We start from the raw sequence: 25622 nt of genomic DNA, 5'->3' as shown, positions 1-25622 counted from the left end.
CGAGATCCTGGCAGTGGTGTGCTTGCCCACAGGCTTCTTGGTGGCTGCAGCAGCAGCCTTAGTGTTTCATGCTCATCTCTGGTGTCCACGCTGATAGCTGTGGCTCATGCCCTTCTCTGGAGCTCGTTCATGCAATGCTCTGAATCCCCTCTCCTCGCACACCCCAAAACAATGGTCTCTTGCCTCTTAGGCAGATCCAGACTTTTTTCCGGACTCCCTCCTGGCTAGCTGTGGTGCACTAGCCCCCTTCAGGCTGTGTTCACACAGCCAACCCCAGTCCTCTCTCTGGGAACTGACCTCCAAAGCCCGAGCCTCAGCTCCCAGCCCCGACCTGCCCCAGCGGGTGAGCAAACAAGCCTCTCAGGCTGGTAAGTGCTGGTAGGCACCGATCCTCTGTGAGGGACTCTCTCTGCTTTGTCCTCTGCACCCCTGTTGCTGCACTCTCCTCCGTGGCTCTGAAGCTTCCCCCCCTCCGTGCCCAACCCCCATCTCCACCAGTGAAGGGGCTTCTAGTGTGTGGAAACTTTTCCTCCTTCACAGCTCCCTCCCAGAGGTGCAGGTCCCATCCCTATTCTTTTGTCTCTGTTTTTCCTTTTTCTTTTGCCCTACCTAGGTACGTGGGGAGTTTCTTGCCTTTTGGGAAGTCTGAGGTCTTCTGCCAACGTTCAGTAGGTGTTCTGTAGGAGTTGTTCCACGTGTAGATGTATTTTTGATGTGTTTGTGGGGAGGAAGTTGATCTCCATGTCTTACTCCTCCACCATCTTGAAGGTCCTCCCTCCCATATCCCTTTTGATCACATCCCAGTGGCAAGGATGTAGCTACACAAAGCTGTGAGGTTGCTGGGAAATCTAGACCCTAACTGGGCATCTAGTCACTTAACTAGTAGTCAGCAGTTGTATTTTTAAGTAGGGGATCAGTAATATTGGATTTAGCAATCTCCAGCACACACTCGTTCTCACCTTCAGGAAACATTTATTGAGTAGCTGCTGCAGGAGAAAGCTTAGGTTTTTATTGGGGGACTGGTTACATGGGCACCCTCTACCTAGTACAAACCAAAATTGTAGAATCCCAGAAGGAAAGCAAGTATTCAGCATAAACCAAATTGTACAAATAATCGAGGCGTAGAGAGTCCCTCTTATCAGTTAGAGTGTAGGCATCCTTCGTCTAGAATGTACCAAAATTCCATGTTCCTAGACAGAAGCTGAGAGCCCATCTTGCAAGCTGGCATTTCTGATGGCAGCTATAGGCCTCCTAAATATGTTAACTTTTTTCTGCCCACTTAACTAATGAGTTCTACCACCTTTCTTAATCAGTCTTAGACTCTCATAAGGGGAACAGTGAGTTAGGTGACCAGTTGATTGTGAGAATCCACACACGTATTTCCCCATGAGCTGTGAGAGTGGATTCACAGCAGGGGAATAGGTTTAAATTTCTCAGTGCAGCCAGTCTGAAGTTATTAAATTTTTAAAGAATTGTATGGATTTCTGTCCAGAACCACAAGACAAAACTGTAAGATAGGGGTCGGAGGAGCTACATTTTTTGCCTGTCAAGAGCTGATGTAACAAGCATGAACATAAATATAAAATGCCTCATCAAAAAATTAATGCCCTAATATTCAAGAGGCTATTTTATCTGGGTGACAAATTTCAGATGACAAAGAGATCTGCAAATGTAAACCACGCTAGTTGATGTGTTTTATTTTTAAGATAATGCAATGATATTGATGTCACAGTTAAATGTAAAATAGTCAAAGGAGAATCTCTTTGTTTTTTTACAGAAAAGACTAAATGGTTTTGCCAGGATTAACAATGACAAATAATAAATCCCAGGAAGCAGCAAATGAATTTCAGGACCAAAGCAAAGGACTAGATTAAATAGAGGACTACTCTAACACCCAGAATCAGAAAGAGAGAATTTGTGCTGAGGGACTAAAGGATATGATTTTGTTTCAGTCTTGGCTGCCACCAGAGGATGGACCCCAGAAGCCCTAAGATAGAAGCAAGAATTCTGGGTTGTTTTGCTAAATATTGTTGGGCATTTGAAAACATAGAGATATTATTCATTAGTGGGATACCTTCGCATTATTTAAAAATCACATCACTTCAGATTTTTTTTTTTTTACTTTTAGAATGACTGAAAAAAATTAACAAGTTTTCTCTGTATCATGTTATTAAAAGACACTGGTTTTCTAGGTCATTTTAGACTTGAGAAAGAATGATTGCTCAAACCTCAAAGTCATGCAATAAGCTTTGTTACTTCTAGCCTGGCCAAAGTGGTATATGAGAAGCTAGAATCATAGATCCAAGAGTGAAAGGGACCTTGAAGAATATCCAAGGAAATTATGGGTGCCGGGGATGGCTCACTAATCACAAAAACAAGGCTATGTTTAGCCAAGCCCTATGACTCCAGTGTTTAAACGCTAAGCCATCACACAATATTAAAAATTAGGGCAGGTTTTCAGAAAGGACTACGAGGCTATGGGGGAATATAAAACTTAAGAGCGAGGGATTTGGAGAATAAGGCAATGGCTCTACCTTTCACAGATTTGACCTGCATACATAAACCCCAAGAGAAAGGAGAATAACATTTATTGAGCACCTGCTGTTACCTTGGCACATAGTAGAAGCCTAGATAATTAAGTTAGCATGTGCTCCCACAGAACATAGGCTGTTGTGGGGAAAAAACACACAAGCAACTCTAACCCAAGGTCTCAGAGGGCAGCACATCAATGCTATAAGAAAACGACAAAGGGCTCTCTCTGGTGAGTGTGCCATTTCCCTCACCCGAGAGGGATGGCTAGCCTCTTGACACCCTTTCTCTGGTTCTGTCGTCTTCTTTTGCTAGGTATCCAGATTAGTTCCTTTACTCAAGCTGACCTCACTTCAGGACGCATTCAGTACATCCACTCCAGCGAGACCGAGAAGCATTCAGATGCCTTTGGTTTTACGCTCTCCGATGGCGTCAATGAGGTGGGTGAGGAACTTGCTTCCCTCCTTGATGGGTATTGATGCAGCGCCATCTTCTTTGATTGGAGGGTGCTGAGCCACCGGTGCTGTGAGAACTTCACTCCCCTCTGCTCTCAGCCCAGGACAGAGGCAAAGAGAACTCTTATCTTGCCAGAGAGAACTCACTTCTGGGTTCCTGGTTGGTCAGTCATGCCAGGAATGGTGTGAAAGGGAATGCAGAGAGGGCCTACCTTCTCCCCGGGTGGGTGCTGGGAACAGGTGACCCACCTGCACTTTTCTGCCATGTAGGTGACTCAGACTTTCCACATTACTCTTCGCCCTGTGGATGACTCGCTGCCCGTTGTGCAGAACTTGGGGATGCGGGTACAGGAAGGTGTGAGGAAGACCATCACAGAGTTTGAGCTCAAGGCGGTAGATGCAGACACAGAGGTAAGAGTCCTCCCCTGGGTTCTCCGGCCGAATGAGAGGCTGATCTAGTGGCATCTATTGCTTTGCGACAGTGCATCCTGAGGGTAGGGTGGGATGGTGAGTGTAGTGCAAGCATCCTTGAAGGATTAAAAACCAGAACATACCATGGCCTGCTGGAAAAGAGAAACTAAATACATTTGAAATCAAGTTGTTTTTCAACCCTTTCTGAAACCCTAAATACATTTATTCTTTCCTATGATTACATGCAACAATCATTTTAACATGCTGATTTTTATTATGACCCACAGAAAATTAGGTAGATGACATTTCATATAGTGTTTTTATTACTCCCTATTAGTGAACAAGGAATTCCTTCACCTATACACTTTTACCTCCTTTACTGAGACTAATTATTGCAATTTGAACATTCTCGAAGAACCAAGCTTACACAGTAAAATAGGGCATGTAGAGACTAAACTCTTCCTCTCCTAATGCTTTCTAATTAAAGTGTCTAACATGCTGATATGATTTAGCTTCCATCAAGAGTACCACGCACTTATTAATTACTTCTATATATGCCCTTCCCCGTGCCAGCATGCATTCATTTATTTATTCATTCTTTCAGCAAATATTTATTACCTGCTAAGTTCCAAGGTCTGCTCTAGATGCTAAAGACAACACTGTGAACAAAACAGGTCAAAGTTCCAACCTTAGGGAGTTTACAACCTTTGGTTAGGGGGGAACAGACAATAAAGAATGAAAGAACATAGAATATCATGTCAGATATGATAAGTGCTAGGAATAAAAATAAAGAGACAAAAGCAATAGAGATTGATGGGTGTGCTGTTTCAAGCAGAGTGGTCAGGGAACGCTTCTCTGAGGAGCTGATATTTGAGCAGAGGTAGGAAGAGAAAGAGCAGGCTCTGCAGTTTCCTGGGAGAATCCCTTTCCAGGCAGAGGAATCAGGAGGGCAAAGGCCTTGTAGTCAAGTGTGCTTGGAACATTTGAGTTGCGACACAGCAGCCAAGAGTCTGGACCCCAGTGAACAAACAGGACAGGAGAAGGATGAGGCTAGAGAAGAACCATGAGACCAGGTCACAGAGGGCCTTCTTGGCCCAGGTCAGGCCTCTGTATTTTATTCCAAGTTGGTGGGAAATCATTGGAGAGTCCTGAGCAGGGTTTTCTACCTCTTTATTTTTCCTTCTGCATGTCACCCTGGAAGCAGCCGTTGGAAATGGGAAATTTGCTTCTATTCAGATGCATATGAGATTCTATATATAAGAGTTTTGGAAAAGTGTATGTGGGTTGGGGGGAGGGTGAATGGAAAGGAAATGAGTAATTTTAAAAGGTCTAGTTCTTAATCATCCTAAAGGTTAAAAATTTAGGTTTTCCCTTATAACCCTTAATGGGCAAATTTAAATGTCATCTTAAAACGGAAGGCACCAGAATATAAGTTCGATTATAGAAACCAATATAATTTCTCTCCTTAGCTTGATTTTTGGTATCTATAAAGAAAATGCAATCTTTATTTTATAAATGTCTTTAGGTTTGGCTGCCCTTGACCACCTGTGGCCATCACTCACACCTCTGGCTTCTGTTACAGAATTCCCTTCTCCTCTTGCCTTTTGCCTCCTTGACAGGCCGAGTCTGTCACATTCATGATCATGCAGCCCCCACGCCATGGCACCATTGAGCGAACCACCAATGGGCAGCCCTTCCAGCACACCTCCACCTTCACCATGGAGGACATCTATCAGAACCGGGTCCGCTACAGCCACGACGGCAGCAACTCCCTCAAAGACTGGTTCACCTTCACCGTTGCTGACGGGACGAATCCCTTCTTTATTATTGAGGAAGGAAGAAAAGAGGTGAGGGGTGAAGACTATGGAGAGGGAGGCACAGCAAAGCATGCCAGAGGCTGTCTGGAGGCAGAACATGGCCTTTTTAGACCAAGGATAACATTGTTTGAGTTTTGGTTCTGTCACATACTAATTGGGCCTTGGGCAAATTACTTACCTTCTCTAAGCCTCAGCTTTTCATCTGTAAAATGGGCACAGGAATGATCACCAGCTTCAATTAGCCTAAGGATCAACGGAGGTAATCCATATAAAGTGCTTAACACTGTTGGCAAAGAGTGAGTGCTCAAATAAGTGATAGTTATTGTTATTATCACTGCTATTATTTCTCCTCTTCCTTTTCACTCACCCTTTATTCCTTTCATTTTTCTTTCATCTGGTTTTTCAATAATATCACATCGTTCCAAATTGTCTCCTGAGCCAGCCAGAGTTTCTCAATCTCATGAAGAATTACAGTCAAGAGTACGGCTTTTGCATCCAAAAGACACTGATTTAAGTTCTACCTCTGTCACTTACTAATTGAGTGTCTTTGTAAGTCATTTAACCTTTCTAAGCCTCAGCTTCCTTGTCTGTAAAATGGGGATGATATCTACCCTCCTTATACACATGGAGCATGTAGCCCAGTACCTTACACAGGAAACGTAGGAAACATCTGATAAACTGTGGCTGTAATCATCATCATTGTTCTCATTTTAGGACCAGCTTGTGAAACAGGTGAAGATGATTTTCTTTTGAGGTCATGAAGCTGTTAAGCTTTTCTTCCTTAGGAGAATTGCTTCTTTCTAACATTCAGATATTCAGGAAACTAAGCCCCCTCCCACTACCTTCCCCACCATTTTAACTCATTTTTAGCAGATTTCTTGCAGTATCATAACCCTCCCCTGGGAATAACTGCAACTCTGGAGAAAGGTGGACTCATGGATACCCCTGCATCTCACACAGTTATCTGACTCAGCAGAGGCAGTTTTAGTGAGCATGTTATCACACCCTGCTGTTTATTTCCAGGATAACCAAGGGGTCAACTTCTTAGGCCTGCAGAGTTTTTTCCCTCCTTTGATGATGAATGATTCTTTTCCTGACAGAAAGATCCTCTGGCATGCTTTAGAAACAAACAGCCTGTGAGAAGATCATTCTCAGTTGGCCAAGGTGTCAGTGGGATGACTCCTGGGATTTCCCTGCCGTTTCAGCACCTGCACTGCATCTCCACCTGGCAGGTCATCACGTTCATTTTCCCTCTCCCAAACCGTAACTGCTCCCCAGTTAGTTTGACTTTCAGAAGAGAAAAAAGATTTCGGAATTAATCAACAAGAGGGTCACCTCCATGATAAACATAAAAGGTCACAGCAGATCTCCAGAGGGACTGTGTCATGTTGAAAATGGAAATTATCTAGAAGGAGGGTTGTAGAAGATTGAAACACCAGCATCTTGCTGTCCTGTATGCCAGCTTGCTGTATCTGCTCAGAAACGGGGAGGTGCTGGATCAGATTCCCCATGTATGTTGTGAATGTATATGTGTGTATCTGTGTGAGAATGAAGTTATAAACCGAAATTTCTTTGCATTATTCCCACAAACACTTTTATTCTTGATTTCTTCTGCCCCCTTTCCCCATGTAGACAGTTCTCTCTCAAAAAAAAAGGAAAGAAAAACAAAAGTAAATCTTCCCATGAAACATCTTTTCACATCTGGCAGAATCCTACCTGGAGACTTTGACATTAACATTTTAATTATGAAAATCATGAAAATTTTAACAAGTTATTGAAAGGGAAATATTTTGTTTATTGTTTCACCTCAGGGCAGTATTAAACTCAACTAAAGAAGGCATAGGTGCGTGAAAACCAACTTCCATAGCAGGTGAAATTCCAGCAAGAGTTCTTATATTGTTTCTACTTTATCCATCAACATTCTCCCTGAAGTCTCATGCCAAGTGGTGATAAGCAATGGAAACTTGCTCAGTTGCCCATTTTGAAGTGTCAACAGATTTCAGGGGTCCCAGCCTTTGTAGGTCCTAGACCTGAAGTATTTCAGATATGTGTGAATGATGAGTTTCCTTTTGCTTTCACGACAGATCATGACAGCAGCACCTCAGCAGTTCTGGGTAGACATCCTCCCAGTAGATGATGGCACCCCTAGAATTGTTACCAACCTGGGGCTCCAGTGGCTGGAGTACATGGATGGCAAGGTAAGGCCTTTCCACCTGCCGCAGACACACTAACTGACTTGGGCTCGATCCTATTCATGACAATATGAAGAGAACTCCTGTTCAACTCCTGTTTATCCCTCCCTAAGTGAGCTGATTTGTTAAGATTGCTGAGCTCCGTGAGTTTGGTTAGAATTGTATTACAGTTTAAGATATTCTTACAAAATGACCCCAAAATATAGTAGCTCAAACAAGATAGAAGTCTTTTTTCTCACATAAAGTACAGAAGTGGGGAGGCTAAGGCTCCACATGACCATTCAGAGATGCATATTCCTTCTATCTTATTCTTCTGCCATCACTGGGTTGTTGCTACTGAGAGCATAGCCAAAGCTCTTCAGCTATTCATCAGTATTCCAGCCCATGGGAAGAGGAAAACAGAAAAGTAGAGGGCAAGGAACTTCATTTTAAGCAAGTGGTGCAGAAATTAAACACATCATTGCACTCATATTCTTTTGACAAGAAATTGGCCCTATGGCCCTATCTGTTGCATGGGAGTGTCTAGCTGGGCGGCTAGGTGCTCAGTTAAAAGTTTGTTAGCGAGAAGAAGGGAAGGATGGATTTTGAGAAACATCTGGAATATGCCACACATGAGAAGGAAGTGAGGTTTTTTTGTGGGTAAGTATCCTCAGAGGAATTCTAGAAATTTACATTTTTTTCTCCTTTTCCTAACTCTCAGTTTGGTCATTTTAAGACATGTCATAATTCTCACCTGGTAACCTGTCAAGCATTAAATCCCCGTCCCCACCCAAGCACACACAGTTCTTCAGTTCAGATTGGAAAGACTTTTGTGTGTGGTATTCCCTCTAGGATGTGGATTTTCTCATCTCCATGTTGCAGGTTTGTTGGTTGTATATGTAGCAGTGAGGCTATAGCTTTCCACTGAACTCAATGGGAATTTTTAAATATATGAAACAAAATTAGTACAGATTCCACTTATGCCCTGTTTGATATTTTTCTCAATACTCAGAACCATCCTGTTCTCTTCTTGGCACTCTCCAATTGGTCTTCTACCTTCAACTCTTACCCTACTGCCATGACTCTTATCAAAGTTACCAAAGACGAAATCACCAATTTCACCAAATCCAAAGGTCACTTACATGCCCTTATTTTCCTAGGTCTAGTAACATTTAATACTGTTGACCACCCCTTTTTTCCTCTCAAACCTTTGCTCTCACTAAATATTTGTTGGGTGAATAAATGAGTGAATCAAAATTGAGCCAGTATATGTGGGCAATGTTGGGATATCGTATATTTATCTTACTCAATTTCAAGCATTGTAATCAACTTCTATAAGGTATAAAGTGGCCACCTTCCCTGTATTGTATCATTCTTTCAAAGTTCCAACCTTCTTTCGAGGCCACACTCAAATCCCACCACCTCAAAGCCCCCTTTCCATAATCCAGATGGATTTCCGTAGTCTCTCCTCCCCAAAAGTGTGTAGCACTCTTTTCGTATATCCCATTACAGCTCTCGCCATAGTTACCTTGCTCATAAGCCTTTCTTTCCCAATAAAGTATGAACATCAAGGGCAGAGGCTGGGATGGTTTCTGTCCTCATAACCTCTCTATCATAATCCCGACAAAGTTTACCAGGCAATAAATGCACTTAGTAAATCATTGTTGAGCTGAATTACATCTGAGTCAGAGGGTCTTGTTCCTGCTTTATTCCCATCTCAGGAATTAAATGTAATGGGTTTCTATTCCAGGCAACCAACTTGATCACCAAGAAGGAACTGTTGACCATGGACCCAGACACAGAAGACCTGCAGCTTGTCTACGAGATAACCACAGGCCCTGAGCATGGCCACATGGAGAATAAGCTGCAGCCTGGAAGAGCTGCTGCTACTTTCACACAGGGTGGGCACTCTTAGAGCTGAGAAGTGGGAGAGGTCTATTCTGACACCACTCTCCTTATTTCCCTGATCTTTCTCACAACTACTACCAGCTACTTAGCCCCAAGTAACCTATTTACAAACAAACAGATCTTTTAGTGTCTAACCATCCAACTTTGGAATTTTACTTCTCCTGATTTTTTTTTCCTGTTACTCTGAATTAATGGCAAAAAAAAAAAGGAAGAAAGAAAAATTTTATCTTTACCAGGCTTCCTCAGCTCCCAAATTGCTTTAGGTTTGGCCAAGTTTTCTGGAAAGGATCACGTGATACTCCTGGGTTTTCTTTCAAAACAGAAATAACCACCAGCCTTTATGAAAGATCTGTGACCTTTGTGGTTTACTTTTTATCTCTAAGCATTATAGATTTTTTTTTAAGTCTTCAGCAAAGAAAAAAAATCAACATGGGTAGATTGCTCAACAGAAATAGTTTCCTGTTTGGAATCACATCAAGCAGACCATTTTGTATTTTAGTTGCTTATAAGCTTTTCACAGTCTTCTAGACTTCTTTTTTTTTTTTTTTCGGTACGTGGGCCTCTCACTGTTGTGGCCTCTCCCGTTGCAGAGCACAGGCTCCGGACGCGCAGGCTCAGTGGCCACGGCTCACGGGCCCAGCTGCTCTGCGGCATGTGGGATCTTCCCGGACTGGGGCACGAACCTGTGTCCCCAGCATCGGCAGGCAGACTCCCAACCACTGCACCACCAGGGAAGCCCTTCTAGACTTCTTTTGAGGATGCACCTGATTGGGATCAGTCGTTGTACAACTGCATCTTACAATTTATGTGCCATATTTCCTTTTTCTCCCTGTCCTCAATCTTTTGTTCTCTCCTAGCCACATTTTATCTGTGCCTTGTGCGGGGGCTGTTTTAATCCAACTCCAGCTTTTCTTAGTAGTACATACCTTCCAAAGAACCTTTATTTTGAAAGAAGTAGGGGTGGGTATGAGCATATATGCACAGCAGATGAGCTCAAAGACTTCTCTTTTGGTTCTAAGATTTGCCTTTCACATTCCATAGACATTTATTAAAGTGCTTTTTTGCCAAGACCCTGGGATTCTCATTTTACAACAGCATAAGGGTACTTCTATACATAAAGACGGGTCTTTTGTTACACAGGATCTTATTTTAAAATCTGGCAGAAACATTTATTTTTAACACTACTTACTATCCCTTTTTGTTCTTGGGACAATAAGTTTTGTCTATAACCCATTAGAAGGATAAACTGGGTGCGTCAGTAGGAATCTGTGAGGCTGTCTGTACATCCCCGGGTTAATTCAGTGTCTTTTTTCTCACAGAGGACGTGAACCTGGGGTTGATTCGTTATGTGTTGCATGAAGAGAAGATCCATGAGATGATGGATAGTTTTCAGTTTCTGGTGAGAGACAGTAAACCCAATGTGGTCAGCGACAATATCTTCCATATCCAGTGGTCCCTCATCAGCTTTAAATATACCAGGTACAAGAGTGATTGGTGTTCATTCTTGAGAAATGAATCAGGAAAGCAGAGGAAGTAAGGATGAAGCACCTTGTGGGTCAGCTCTAATCATCTGATGATGATGGTGGGGTGATAACAAGAATAAAAATCATAGTTACACCAAATATTTCTTGAATACTGTATGTACCAGGCACTGTAACAGGTACTTGACGTATGTCATCTTGTTTAATACTTGCAGTTATGAGATGAGTACTATTGTTGCCTCCACAGTAACAGAGACAGAAATAGGTTAAGTAACTTATCCGAAATCACATAACTAATAAGCAGTAAAACCAGGATTTAAGTCCAGTGATCTTAACCCTTGTGCTTCACTTCTTCTCCTGAAAGTATTTGTCCTTCTGTCTTCGAGTTTAAAAGATAATCCAGCAGAACTGATAGGGAAAACAATAAGCATTCAGAAAAATAATCACTGGCCCACAGTAACAAAGTCTTTGCCTTCTGTCTACATTCTCCCTGTTCTCAAGCTCCCATTCTCCCCCTAGCTCTTTTGGTGTTCACAGAATCATATATCTTTAGGGAAGAATTCATAGCTTAATATAGACAGCTCTTCAAGATGATGTTGTAGTCTGCTGGGGAGTTAAGAGGCAAACAGAGAGTCAGTCACCAATTGGTAAAGCAAGGTGCTGATTGTATAGATTAGATTATAACAAGGATTATAATTTTTGTGGGGGAAATAATTCTTTAAATCTACATTTGAGACTCACTATTCTAAGAAACCAACCTCATGATAATTTAAATGAAAATTGGAACTTGGGAGGAAAACATGCAAACTTGATTTTAAGTGCCCCAGATGTACTATTACACACACTTGGAGAATTAGTGTATGTATGTATGTGTGTGTGTGTGTGTGTGTGTGTGTGTGTGTGTGTGTGTGTGTATATATATATATATATATATATAAAACACTTTGCTGTTATTTGCCTCTTACTTGTAACTCCTTCAAAATTAAATACACCGAATAAAACTGATGATGTTTTCTGGACAACCCTCTAATGCTTAATGGACTAAATAATACGGAGGGTCCCCAAGCTGGCAATGAAGACTAACCTCTCAGAGGCACTTTGCCTGCAAGCCTCACAGCAGTAAGACCCAAGCCAAAGTCCAATGGCCATACTCAGTGATGAAAAACAAAACCCAGCTCAGGCCTCACTTGCTTGTGGCTTTTTTCAATAATTATAATAATAAGTTATTTCTCACAGTTCTAGAGGCTAAGAATTCCAAGATTGGGATGCCGGCAGATTCAGTGTCCAGTGAGGGCCTGCTTCCTGATCCATAGAGAGTTGAGTTCTTGCTGTAACCTCACATGACAGAAGGAAGATGGAGCTCTCTTTTATAAGGGCACTAATCCCATTCATGAGGGCTCCACCCTAATGACATAATCACCCTCCAAAGGCCCCATCTCTAATATTGTCACAGATGGGATTAGGGTTTCAACATATGAATTTGGAGGGGGACACTTTCAGCCTATAGTACCTTGTCACTCCCCCATTGTCATAAAGCTCCATTTGCCTAGACACCTTTCTTACCTTGGCCCAGTTCTCATTTTCTTACCTCTGGCGCTGCCCTGACTCCTTTAAACACTTCCTGGAGATCTGGCCCAGTCACTCCCCACTTGAACCAAGTCATTAATTGGCTTCCAAGCAGCTTTCTGCCGCAGGAACTCACTGACCTATTCTAATTACTCTACCACACTTGGGAGAAAGTATTTCTTTGTGTTCTGAAATATGGAGTGCATGGCTCTTATGTGCTGACCATCTTTCAACTCTCTCTGAAAATGGGGCACATATCATTCTGCATCCACAGCTTCCTTGGTCACCTGGTTCTGTGACTGTCCCAGGTGAATGCATTCCCTCAACTTACAACCTGACTTCTTAAAGGAACCAAACTGCCTCTTCTTGGAACTGTCTGACACCAGTAACCAACCAGAAGAGACAGGCATTAAGCGTGTAGATCCTTCACAGCCCTTTCAGAATTTCAGAGATTGCCTTTTTGTGTGCTTCCAGCTACAATGTCAGTGAGAAAGCGGGGTCAGTCAGCATCACGGTGCAGAGGACTGGGAACCTAAACCAGTACGCCATTGTCCTGTGTCGCACAGAGCAAGGCACTGCCAGCTCCAGCTCCAGGGTCAGCTCCCAGCCTGGACAGCAGGACTACGTGGAGTATGCCGGCCAGGTAGGTGGGTGGGGGGGGCCTCTGACTCCTGAATTGCCAGTGGGCTGCAGCCAGGGCTGAGACGTGGCTGTCAGCAACTGTGGCACGTCTCCACTTCTTTACGCCAACTCCCTGCCCATCAGCACCCTTCCTCAAGTCACTGTTCTATGTTGCCTTCCCACAGTGCTTTCTTCTTCACAGTCTGTCTGATCTCCACTGCAGTTTTAACTGCTGTCCAGCTTCTCAGTCTTTACATTTTGCTTCATGATCAAGAAAAGTCTCCAATGCACCATGTTGTACACTCAGCCTTTGGTATCCTAACCCTTCCTCTCTACCGCCCTTTACCTGAAGGGCAGGGAGACTAGTTGGGGAGCTCTTGGAATAGGATCCATGAGAGATGATGGGAGCCTATACACATTATATATAAATTAGATAATCAACAAGGACCTACTGTATAGCACAAGGAACTATAATCAATATTTTGTAATAACCTATAAGGGAAAGGAGTCTGAAAAAATAGATATATATGTACATATAACTGAATCACTTTGCTGTACACCTGAAACTAACACAACGTTGTAAATCAACTATCCTTCAGTAAAAAAATAAATAAATAAAGTGAAGGTGGAGACAAGTGGGTGGATTCAACAGACCAGTAAGAATTGACAAGATTCAGCAGTGGATTAGATAGTGAGACAGAAGGGAGAGATGAATGATGATGTCCCTAGCTGGGAGGGGACACCAAAGAGGAACAGGTCTGGTGAGGGGGTGATCTTGACTCTGCTTTGGACATGTTGAGTGTGAGTTGCCTTAGAGACAATAAGTTGACAGCTTTATGGGTTGATAGGAGAGTGCAGAGAGGAGTTCTGGGGTAGACACACACACACACAGACACACACAGACACACACACACACACACACACGTTTGCACATCTCTATGTTACAGCAGTGGTAATTAGCACCAGGGTGTGAATGAAAGAGAAAAGAGAGTGAAAGCAAAAGAGAAAGGACCTACTGTATAAATAGTAAACTCCTTCAGGGCAGGATGCCCTGTATGTGTCAGATTTAAGTATTGCACAATACCTGGTACTTATTAGGTATTTATTAAATGTTTTTTCAAAGTAGTTTCATTATTCTTAGGGCACCATAAATCTCTGTAAAGAGGAGTGGACTCTCTCTTTGAGGCATTTCAGCTGGACTAAGCTAAGTCCTCATGTCAAATGTATTTTTTTAAACTTTTATTGAAATGTAGTTGATTTACAATGCTGTGTTAGTTTCAGGTGTACAGCAAAGTGATATATATATATATATATATATATATATATACACATATATATATTCTTTTTCAGATTGAGTATTGAGTAGAGTTATAAGATATATACATACGATATATATATAAGAAGATATAGAGTATAGTTCCCTGTGCTATACCGTAGGTCCTTGTTGGTTATCTATTTTATATATAGTAGCGTGTATACTTTAATCCCAAACTCCTAATTTATGTAAAGTTTAAATGAGGAATTGGAATAGATCAGATAAGCTAAGGAGCCTTTTCGCAAAATAATAAAAAAGAGCACATACTTGTGGTTTTTAGGGAGAGACAAAAGGCAGTGTGTTCTAGACCTAAATAGAGACCTATGAGTGTTTCATTTAGTTGGGAACATTTTAAAATGTGGAGCGTAATAAAACTTAATTTGATTAGTTGATTAGATGTGGAATAGTAATTTTCTGTTGATGAAAATTACATGTTTTTCAGATTTGTGTGGCCCTAGAGGTTTAGGACTAATTTTTACACATTTTAGCTATCTCAGTTACACAAAGTGCAGTCCAGGTCCATTGCCTGTCCACTCAGTTTTAGACTGATCCATAGCCCTGATTCCATTTGAAGGTTTTATCCTCATCTTTTTTTGAAGACAAAGTAAAACCAGAATAAATCCATATAAGTTCACAATTGTATGAATATAAATTAATTTCTCTATTTTTTACCAGGCTAAATTAATTCACATTATGAATCTAGCACATCTTAATGGCAAAAGGTTTAATGGTAAAGTTAAAATTCAATCTGGCTTGTTCACAATGTAACTTTCTCTGAATTCAAACTCCGTTATTCAGTACACTGAGATTCTATGTCAATTTTGACTATATAAGTAATATGGTGATGATAATAAATAATACCTTGTATTTGTTCCACGCTTTAAAATATACTGAGTGCCTTCATTATACGTTGTCTCATCTAGTCCCGCCAGTAAGTATGTGAAATAGGTATATTATTGTTATTTAGCCGATGAGGAATCTGATGTTTGTAAAGTTTCCTAGCCTAGCCTAGCTTGGAAGTAACAGAACCAGGACTTGAGGCCAGAACTGCACACTCCAGGTTCAAAGATCTTTCCAGTTAAACTTGCCACAAATAGAAGGGGAACTGAGTAATCAAATGACTCTTGCTATCCCAAGTGAGTTAATAAAGCAGAATACGAAGAGTTATCTATATGTTTTTCTACTGTCACCACGTGGTGGGAGACATCTTTGCCCTCCATGTCCCTATACGGTAAATCAGCCCCAGCATATGGAGGAAGAATGGGAAGAGGTGATACAGCAGGAAGTAGGGGCTAGAAGAACCAGCTATTTCATTCAGTGCTTTGCCCACTGGACTTGGGTCCTCTCTTCCCATGATGCTCTTGGGGAGTGTGGGGCAGGGAAATCTGAGGCACAGCTTAACTCCTTGTTGTTTCCTTTACGACAGGTGCAATTTGATGAGCGAGAGGACACCAAGTCCTGCACCATCGTCATCAACGATGACGACGTGTTTGAGAACATCGAGAGTTTCACTGTGGAGCTCAGCATGCCAGCATATGCCCTACTGGGGGAGTTCACCCAGGCGAAGGTCATTATCAATGACACTGAGGACGAGCCCACATTAGAGTTTGATAAGAAGACCTACCGGGTCAACGAGAGCGCTGGCTTTCTATTTGCACCTATTGAAAGAAAAGGTCTGTTGGTGCCAAAGGTGACAAGGAGCTATAATAATAGCTAACATTTATTGAGTCTCTTTTATGTGCCACGTGCTCAGGTTCCATATTAACTCATACGTGGAAGTATTTCATGTGTATTAACTCATTTAAATCTCCAGAAATCCTAATAACTCTCCTACCTACAGTGAGTACTATCAGAAGGCTTCTCATCTCAGTTCAAGTTGTTAGTGCTCCCATTTATTCTTTTTTTTTTTTTTTTTTTTGTGGTACGCGGGCCTCTCACTGTTGTGGCCTCTCCCGTTGTGGAGCACAGGCTCTGGACACGCAGGCTCAGCGGCCATGGCTCACGGGCCCAGCCACTCCATGGCATGTGGGATCTTCCCTGACCGGGGCACAAACCCGTGTCCCCTGCATCGGCGGGCGGACTCCCAACCACTGCGCCACTAGGGAAGCCCCCATTTATTCTTAAATGGGACCAAAAGACTAGTTATATTTGGCTTTGCAAATGACTCATGAACCTGGGATTGTTAATCAATCACCCAATCCATAAACATTTAGTAGCCTCGGTCAAGGAGGGTAGTTACAATTTGTAAGAACTGGCTTCCTCTCTTAGTTCTTGGAAGACAGAAAATGTGTTTAAAGATTTTCCTACGTGAGTGTCCCACGTAGAGCTCAGATGAGAAATAAACTGTGTGTGAGAAATAAAGGGCAATTCTGAGGTGGGGGGGGAAATCAAAACAAAGATTGTATGGATTTATGATTGTGCAATATTGAGACTTTAAAACACATGGAAATTAAATCCCCATTCAAAGCCACAACATGACTGTAAGTGATGACGTCGGGTATTTTGTTGCATCTGCTGACTGCATGTTAGTGTGACAGACACTGCAGAGAGCACCAACCCTTGGCAATGCCCCTCGGATTACAGGCAAGCCCTGTTGATTGCTCTGGGCCAGCCAGCCAAGCCCAAACAGGCTGTCACCCAGGGAAGTGGCAACACTAATAAGTAAAGTCATTTGTTCAGGGAGGTGGGGTTTATTTTGTTTTGTCTTCTTCTTTTTAAACAAGCTTATTTCTCCCTGGGAATTAAAGTGCAGAAGTTTATTCAGAAAGGCAATGAACTGTGCTCATAGCACTACCTTCAGGACACAATTACTTTGCTGCTTAAAGTACCAAATATGTCTCTTATCTCTCCACCTGCTGTGGTCTTAGGTGGTGGGCAATGAGTCTTGTGAATTAACAGAGCCCAAAATTCACAGAATAGGAAATCCATTTCAGGTTGTTTGGTGAAGTATCTGGGGTATATTAGATCCTCAAGTGGTTTATACCACAGGCTTAAGAAACTGCAAAGCAGGAAGGTTTCTTTGAACAGAATATAGAATATGTCAGAGAGAATCAAGCCTGTCAAATTGCCAGAGATTTCAAAATCTGAGAAGTGCTCATTCAAATGCTTTGGTTTTCTTGCCATTTGTATTTCAGGGGATTCAAGCAGCATTGTATCTGCAATTTGCTACACGGTCCCTAAGTCAGCTATGGGAAGTAGCCTGTATGCTCTAGAATCGGGCTCTGATTTTAAATCTAGAGGGAGGTCTGCTGAGAGTCGTGTGACATTCGGGCGTGGTGTCACCATGTCCACCTGCGACGTCATGCTCATTGATGACAGCGAGTATGAAGAGGAAGAAGAGTTTGAGATTGCCCTGGCAGATGCTTCTGATAACGCCCGCATTGGAAGTGTGGCGTCGGCCAAGGTGCTCATTACTGGTCCCAATGATGCCTCTACTGTGTCCCTGGGCAACACGGCTTTTACTGTCAGCGAGGATGCAGGTAATGGAGAGCATCTCTGGGGTTCCCTCCTCCATCCCCTGATCTCTTCCTTGAACAATTTCCTCTTAGTTTTGAGAATGCCCTTAGGACATGAGAATGCCATTCCTCAGTGACACCGTTGTCAGTCTGAGGAAGGTAATACTAGGCATCAAGACCAAGAATGGAAGGTAGTGAAGAATAAGGAGTTCCATCCACTTGTCTTGCTCTGGTTACTGATGGCAGAGAGGGATCTGGCTTAGAGTTCACTGGTTGACCTCTGTGGTCCAGAGGGAGGGCATGGTGCTAAGCATTTTCTCTTGTGAAGGAGGGGAATGCAACCTGTTGAGGATGGAGGTAAATTATTTAGTGTACTGCTAGCTGTCAAAACAAATAAATGCAAAGTTTCAGTGTCTTAACAAATGGAACTTTCTCATTCATATAACAGCCCAAGGCAGTCAGTGGGCAGATTTCTTCCACCCAGGCCTCTTCCCTCTTTGGGCTCCACAAGGATCTCAAAGTCTTCTGCATGCTGCTGGCAGACATCCTGCAAAAGAGGCAGCAGATATGCTGAGTATCTGCTGATCTGAGCCCCCTGATCAAGACTTTGCATCTCTTTGAAAGTGAAATTCTGAGGGATAGTAAAAACTAATATTTTGGAGCACTTACTGAATGCCAGCCACCATGCCATGTGCATTCCATTCATTCTCATTTATATAGAAGAGCAAATGGAGTCCCAGAGAAATTAAATAAATCATCAAAGACCAGCTAATATGGCAGAGCTGGATTAGAACCCAGACCTTTCTATTATACCATGTTTCCTCTCCCGTACACCAAATGCCCAGCCACGACTGCTTGTCACCTCTCAGCTTATTGGCTGGAAAAATATGACTGATGGGCTTGTCATGTAGCTTTTCTCTGACCTTGATTGTGAAAACAGCTAGAAATTTACTCATGTATCATTAGGACCCTACAAAGTCTGTTATCACAGCGACCAGAAGATGAGCTTCTTCCTAAGATAAGCAGTAAGTACATATGGTTTAAGTAATGTGTGCACCACTCAGATAAAATAGGGAAATCACCCAGTTAGGAACATTTAATTAGGAACATTCAGCTCCAGGCTCCATAGAGTCCCATAGCTGGTTTTTCCTTAACTGGCTATTTTCTAGCTCATTCCTGAGGCCCTAGTCTCTGAGTTTCTTCTCCCTAAATAGACTTGAGATGTTTTTCAGTGGACCCACCTCTTCTCGGTCCATTGTTCTTCTCCTGTGAACAGTCTCCTCCGTGAAGCCACAAAACCACTTTCCCCTAAGGGCTGTCTCTCCAGCACCACCTCCCTGAGGCCCTCCTTCAGGTCTGCTCTTGATCTTAATGTCAGTCCAAAGAGGGATGGTGATGCCTCTCAGCCTCCCTCGGAGGGAGCACAGGAACATCACTGAAGGTGGACTAGGCAAGCTAGCAGGCTGAAGCTGCTGCTGCTGTAAGGGAGGACATTGTTCTGAAAACCGCACCCATCTTCTGGTTCAGGGTTGACCACTGAAATGTATGACTCTCAATTCAGGCACGGTGAAGATCCCAGTTATCCGCCACGGGACTGACCTTTCCACCCTCACGTCTGTCTGGTGTGCAACACGGCCCTTGGACCCAGCTTCCGCCACTCCAGGAGTTGACTACGTTCCCAGCTCTAGGAAGGTGGACTTTGGGCCAGGTGTCACTGAGCAGGTATGCATACAGAGGTCAAAGGCCAGATGGGTCTGATCATGTTGTCTTTAGTCTGTTCTCCAAACTCTCTGGAGGATTATAAAATATCGAAATATTATGATCTTCCCGTTCTTCAAAAACACAAAGAACAAACTTAGAGAGATCTTCGACAAACTCTCCAAGTGACATTTTCAGCATCTAATATCCAGCACCATGGATTTAGGATAGAAACTGCACTAGATTGATGCAAATATCTAGAAACAAAACACCTACAGTATGTGATACAGAGATGATCATTTTATGGATTTAAAAAATTTAAGACCACTGAAGAAAGGCAAATTGTCACCTTTGCCCTAATCTCCCAAAGGCAAATGAGTGTTGGTTGGTGAGCATCCTCTAAGATTTGCTTTGATTTTCCCTCTCTTTTTTAATTAGAAAAAATTTTTAATTTTTTAAAAATTAAAGGTATAATTGACATATAACATTATATTAGATTCAGGTATACAACATAATGATTCAATATTTGTATATATAGTGAAATGAACACCACAGTAAGTCTAGTTAACATCCTGATTTTTCTTCTAGTATTGCACCTTGACCATCTTGGATGACACTCAATATCCTGTGATTGAAGGGCTGGAGACATTTGTGGTTTTCCTCAGCTCAGCGCAAGGGGCCGAACTGACCAAACCCTTCCAGGCTGTCATTGCAATTAATGACACATTCCAGGACGGTAAGAGATTGGGGATGCCAGCTGGTGGTTCAGGCCAGGTTTCTATTTCTTCCTTAACATCCATGTATATGACATTGGAACTCAGTCACATTTTCATTCAAGAAATGTGTGTGTGTGCGTGTGTACATGAGTACACACGCACACACACACTTTTACATAGAAATATGGGACAGAAACAAGCATTCATTTTTCTGGCATCTGCTAGGCACAAAAAGATGTATGGGCATACTTTGGAGATATTCCAGGTTCAGTTCCAGGCCACCACATTAAAGTGAACATCGCAATAAAGCAAGTCAGATGAATTTGTTAGTTTCCCAGTGTATATAAAAGTTTACATTATACTGTAGTCTATTAAGTGTGCAATAGCATTATGTCTAAAAAACAATGTACATACCTTATTTAAAACATTTTGTTGCTAAAAAATGCTAATCATCATCTGAGCCTTCAGCAAATCATAATCTTTTTGCAGTAGTAACATCAAAGATTGCTGATCACAATCACCATAACAGATATAATAATAATGAAAAAGTTTGATATATTGGGAGAATTACCAACCTGTAACACACAGACACAAAGTGAGCAAATGTGGTTGGAAAAATGGCCCTGACAGACTTGTTCAAGGCAGGGTTGCCACAAATCTTCAATTTGTAAAAAACATAGTATCTGCAAAGTACAGTAAAGTGAAGTGCAACCCGGTATGCCTAGTTGAGTTGTGTCTTCAAGAAGCTCAAGGTCTAGTTGGGGGATCAGATCCTTAGAAAGAAAATAATATATTATGATAAATGACTTAATAGTGTGATAAATGACTTAATAGTGTGATAAATCCAGTAGTGTAGGGGCAGAGGGGACTGAACGGTAACTATGCGTGCAAGAATCATAGAAGATTTCACAAAGGAGATGATAGTTAAACAGAGTCTTCAGGTGTGGTAGGAGTTAGTTTATCTAATGGATAATAAAATAAAGCTTTGTTAAATGGAGAGCTATAGTATACATAAGGTATAAAATTTTGAAAGACACATATTTGGAGAACAGTGAGATGCTTACTTTTGCTTTGAGCCTGGCAGGAGGTGAATGGAAGAAAATGAAATGGAAAGACAGGTTGGAGACAAGTTCTAAGAGGTCTTATGTTCCAGTGTCAGGAATTTGTAGGTAAAGGGGAGCAGCAGATGCTTCTGAGCAGAGGAGTGGTGTGATTTTTGTTTGAGGAAACTAATACTGGCCGTCTTATGGGTGATGTGCAGGAATGAATAGACACAGGTACCTGGACAAAAATATGAGTCCCCACTGAAGAGCTGACCTAAGTAACAAGATGATGAACAGGAAAGGATTTCCCCAGTTCTTCTGGGGAAGAACTGATGAAATCTGGAATTGTCAGATTCTAGAGTTGGGTGGAGAAGATCAAGTTAAACTTTCACCTCAAGCAGGAGGACCCTCGTCAGCATCCCCAGTGATGAATATAGAATCCATGATTAAACTCTTCAGTGACTACAGAGTCACCAAAGAAGGAACTGGCAGCCCAGCAGGATGATCTTTAATGTTTTGTTTTTAAATAACCTATTCATTTATGTAGTAAAAAGAGCAAACAGCGGAAAAAGGTATACTATGAAAATTGTCTTCCTTCTACCCTGGCTCCAAACCCTCCAGCTCCCCTCCCTGAAGACAACTATTTTAACCCATTTTTTGTTATATATTTGCATATATCCAAAGTAATATGTTATTTTAGACTTAGGTTTCTTGAGGTCTAACTTATATAAGTTAAAATTCACCCACCACCACAATCAAGATGTTGAACAGTTCCAGCATCCTACAAAATTCTCTCGTGTCCCTTTGTAGTCAACCTCTCCGCATCCCAAGCTCTGGCAGCTATTGAGCTGTTTTCTGTCCCGGAAGTTTTGCCATTTCCAGAATGTCATAGAAATGGAATCACGTAGTAGGTAGCACCTTGAATCTTGCTTCTTTCACTTAGAACACTGCATTTGAGAGTCTTCCATGTTATTGCAAATATGAGTGGTTCATTCCCTTTATTGCTGAGTAGTTTCTGGTGTGAATATAGGTTTTCATTTCTCTGGAGTCAATACTTAGGAGTGGGGTTGCTGGGTCATATGGGTAAGTGTTCGTTTAACATTATTAGAAAGAGCCAGCCTGTTTTCCAAAATGGTTGTAACTACTTTGCATTACCACCAGCGTTGTATGAGAATTCCAGTTGCTCCACATCAGGTTTTTGTGGGGCTTTTTAGTTATTCCAGTAGCTGTGTAGTGAATGACTAATGACATTGCTCTCTTTTCAGGTGCTTACTTGCCATCCATATATCTTTTTTGGCAAAGTATTGTTCAAATATTTTCCCTATTTTTTAAGTTGGGTTTTCTCCTCTATTACTGCATTGCTGTAGATTCTGGACAAAGATTTGTTTTTTTGCAAATATTTTATCCCAATCTGTTGCTTGTTTTTTGTTCTCTTAACAATGTCTTTTGAAGAGCAAGCGTTTTTTACTTTTAAGTGTTCCCATTTATCGATATTTCTATTACAGATTGTGCTTTCAGTGTTGTATGTAAGAAATCTTTGCCTAAGCCAAGGTTACAAAGATTTTCTCCTGTGTTCACGTCTGGAAGTTTCGTAGTTCTAAGTTTTATATTTAGGTTTATGATTCACAAAATGGTAACTTTTTAACCATGAACGAGATAATAACAATTATACTGTTTTATGTTGCGTGTTACCTCAGAGTTTACAGAGTCACCTATTAAACATTATCTCATTTTCTCATAATCCCATCGCTTTACTCTTATTTCTATTTTGTGGATAAGGAGACTGAGAATCAGGGAAGTAAACATACACCCAAAGTCTAGTAAATGGAGGAACCAGTGTGCATTCTAGGACTTTTGGCTCCAAGTTCATACTCTTTGCACTAGGTTCTATTTGGTGCAGTTGGACAGTATGTGGGACTTTTTTTTCCTTAAAGAAGTTAAAAAAGAAGAAAAAAGGAAATTCATTTATTCTTTTTATTCTTGAAAAGGCTTCTTATTCTTTTACATGAAAGGATAGTTAATTCCCCTCTGATGAAGTGGAAAGTGAATGGAAAGTCAGGAATCCTGAAATATAATCCCCGCCCACCACTTCCTTGCTCTCTGGCCTTCCTTGCTCAGTGGCTAAGGTTACTGAGCCTCATTTTGTTCATCTATAAATAATGATATACCTATAAGATTGTTGTAAGGATTAAATTAGTTAAAATATGTGAAAATACCTACCATAGTACCTGGCACATAGTAGATTTTATTACATGTTAATTTCTTTTCTTCCTGATGCACCTGTAATTTGTCCCACTTGCCAGCGGGACTCCAGTAACACACACAAACTTCATTGCACTCTGATCAACATAGAAGATTCCATTTAGATTATCCTTGCATTCTATAGATGGGCATTAGGGTTGCAAACTTAGAAAATGAATATGTTAAATAAAATATCACCTTTCAGGAAGACTACAACAATATATACTCATTCAAGATATTTATCACAGAGAAAGAAATCTGCAAATCTATTTCAGTAACCCTTTGCAGTGTTCACCAATTATTTCTGTTGGTTATCCTTCCCAGTAACTGCTGGCTTTCGTTGAGTCCCTTCAATGTGCACATTCTAGGGTAGAAAGATCTCTAATTACTTTACCTCTAATCCTCTCCAACTTGTGAAACTGAGGTGAAATAACTTAAGATCACAGAGAGAGGAGGTGAGGGAGTGAGAGTTAAAGCCCAGGTCTATTCTATGCGAGTCCAGCCCTCTGGTTTTATACTCTACCATGCTGACTTTTCATTCTGCAGTTTTAGCTGGCCACTGCCGCTCTATGTAACAATGCTTAATGTCACTCGAGATCCTTATAGAGTCAGCTTCCAGCCTTTCAAAGTGATCTTAGCTCCTTTTATCTTTCTCCACCGGGCTGATTTCAGGCCCTTAAATCATCTAAGTAGCTCATCTCAGAACATTTTCTGTTTTCACCTTTCTCTTCTGCTCTGATACCTGGAATTAGACTTTGGTGTTGCCCTGAAGACTGCTGAGCAAGGCAAGAAAGGCCTTGTAGCCGCTGCTGCACCACACCCCTGTGTATGTATGTAGCTGTGTCCCACCTACTCACTAACTCAAAGAACCAGAGCCCGGATTTTTCCTAAATCTCAGACTTAACCATCACCCATAAAGAGGCCACTGCATTCCAGGCAGTTGGTGTTTGCACTCACTTTGTCAGTTACTAAGAAGATTGGCGGGGAACAGCGTTGGTTGACATTTTCCATGCCTAAGACTGGTGCTCAGCACTGGGGTTACAGAGCAGTAGAGAGCAGAGTCCTGAAATCTATTTCAAGACACAAGACTTACACAAATAAGAAGATAACTACAGGGCTTCCCCGGTGGCGCAGTGGTTGAGAGTCCGCCTGCCGATGCAGGGGACACGGGTTCGTGCCCCGGTCCGGGAGGATCCCACATGCCACAGAGCGGCTGGGCCAGTGAGCCATGGCCGCTGGGCCTGCGTGTCCGGAGCCTGTGCTCCACAACCGGAGAGGCCACAACAGTGAGAGGCCCGTGTACCGCAAAAAAAAAAAAAAAAAAAAAAAAAAAGAAGATAACTACAAATTGATTTTCTCAAAGAGGTGTTGACAATAGTGCATGATGCCCACTGCGAGCCCATAAGCCTTCACAGAGTGGTTTCCATTTCCCATTCATACACCCCATCCATGTGGAAAGCAAAGGGGTTCTGCAGTCAGGCAGAAATGACACCCCACAGCCGGCGCCCCTACTTCCTGTAGAGACTGCAGTGCCTTGCAGGGTTGTCAAGAGGATGAGAAATGATGTGTATGGAAGCCCTTAACACAGTGCCTGACCCGGGCTGGGCCCTTTGTATGCCATAACCCCCGCAGATAAATGTCTACAAACCCACCCATTGCCTGTCCATTGGCTCTGCTTCAGTCTCCCACTGAACTGGGGGCTCCTTAAAAGCAGGGATTTTTGCCAGAAGGCAATCATGAGGAGTGTTCACCCAGTGCTTTCTTCTCTTTTCTTTTCTTTTCCTTTTTTTTTTTAAAACAGATAAGCGTAGGAGTAAAGGTTAATACATGTTAAATAGAGGGAAAGGAGTCTTTTACATCTCAAGAGGAATCTGGGGTTGATTAATACATGACAAAACCCAAACATTACCACTTAGCTTTTAACTGACCTCCAACTTGATGCCTGTCAGACCAGCAAGAAAATCAATCCAAAGCATTAGATAAAATCTGCCATGAGCAGAAAAGCTTTCTTGCTTGTGTTGCTTTTTACCTAGCAACAAGCTTCCTTCTTGTCCTCATGCAAGGTCACGTCATTCCCACCCACCTCTTAATAGCACAGATGGTTGTCCTGGATGGAAAGAGCCCCAAATGAATAATGTGCAGGACCTGATGCCAAAGTCACTCATCTTTTTAGAGGTATCTTCTGGGTTTTTCTT

General features: G+C 42.0%; 1 protein-coding gene across 1 annotated transcript in view; it reads left to right on the top strand.

Annotated features, from left to right (window-relative positions):
• FRAS1 (Fraser extracellular matrix complex subunit 1) overlaps nucleotides 1–25622 on the top strand; it is a 471586-nt gene that overhangs the window by 403906 nt on the left and 42058 nt on the right. The window contains exons 48-58 of the mRNA XM_082632535.1: nucleotides 2845–2969; nucleotides 3255–3395; nucleotides 5015–5242; nucleotides 7297–7410; nucleotides 9134–9284; nucleotides 10611–10770; nucleotides 12813–12981; nucleotides 15701–15947; nucleotides 17409–17753; nucleotides 19291–19451; nucleotides 20016–20163. Coding sequence (XP_082488661.1) covers nucleotides 2845–2969; nucleotides 3255–3395; nucleotides 5015–5242; nucleotides 7297–7410; nucleotides 9134–9284; nucleotides 10611–10770; nucleotides 12813–12981; nucleotides 15701–15947; nucleotides 17409–17753; nucleotides 19291–19451; nucleotides 20016–20163 — 1989 coding nt within the window. The remainder of the gene's footprint in view (nucleotides 1–2844; nucleotides 2970–3254; nucleotides 3396–5014; nucleotides 5243–7296; nucleotides 7411–9133; nucleotides 9285–10610; nucleotides 10771–12812; nucleotides 12982–15700; nucleotides 15948–17408; nucleotides 17754–19290; nucleotides 19452–20015; nucleotides 20164–25622) is intronic.

The sequence above is a fragment of the Mesoplodon mirus genome (assembly GCF_964341445.2).
Source record: "Mesoplodon mirus genome assembly, chromosome: 2".
NCBI lineage: Eukaryota > Metazoa > Chordata > Mammalia > Artiodactyla > Ziphiidae > Mesoplodon > Mesoplodon mirus.
Note: the sequence above shows the minus strand (reverse complement) of the source record. Positions and strands in the feature narration are given on the sequence as shown.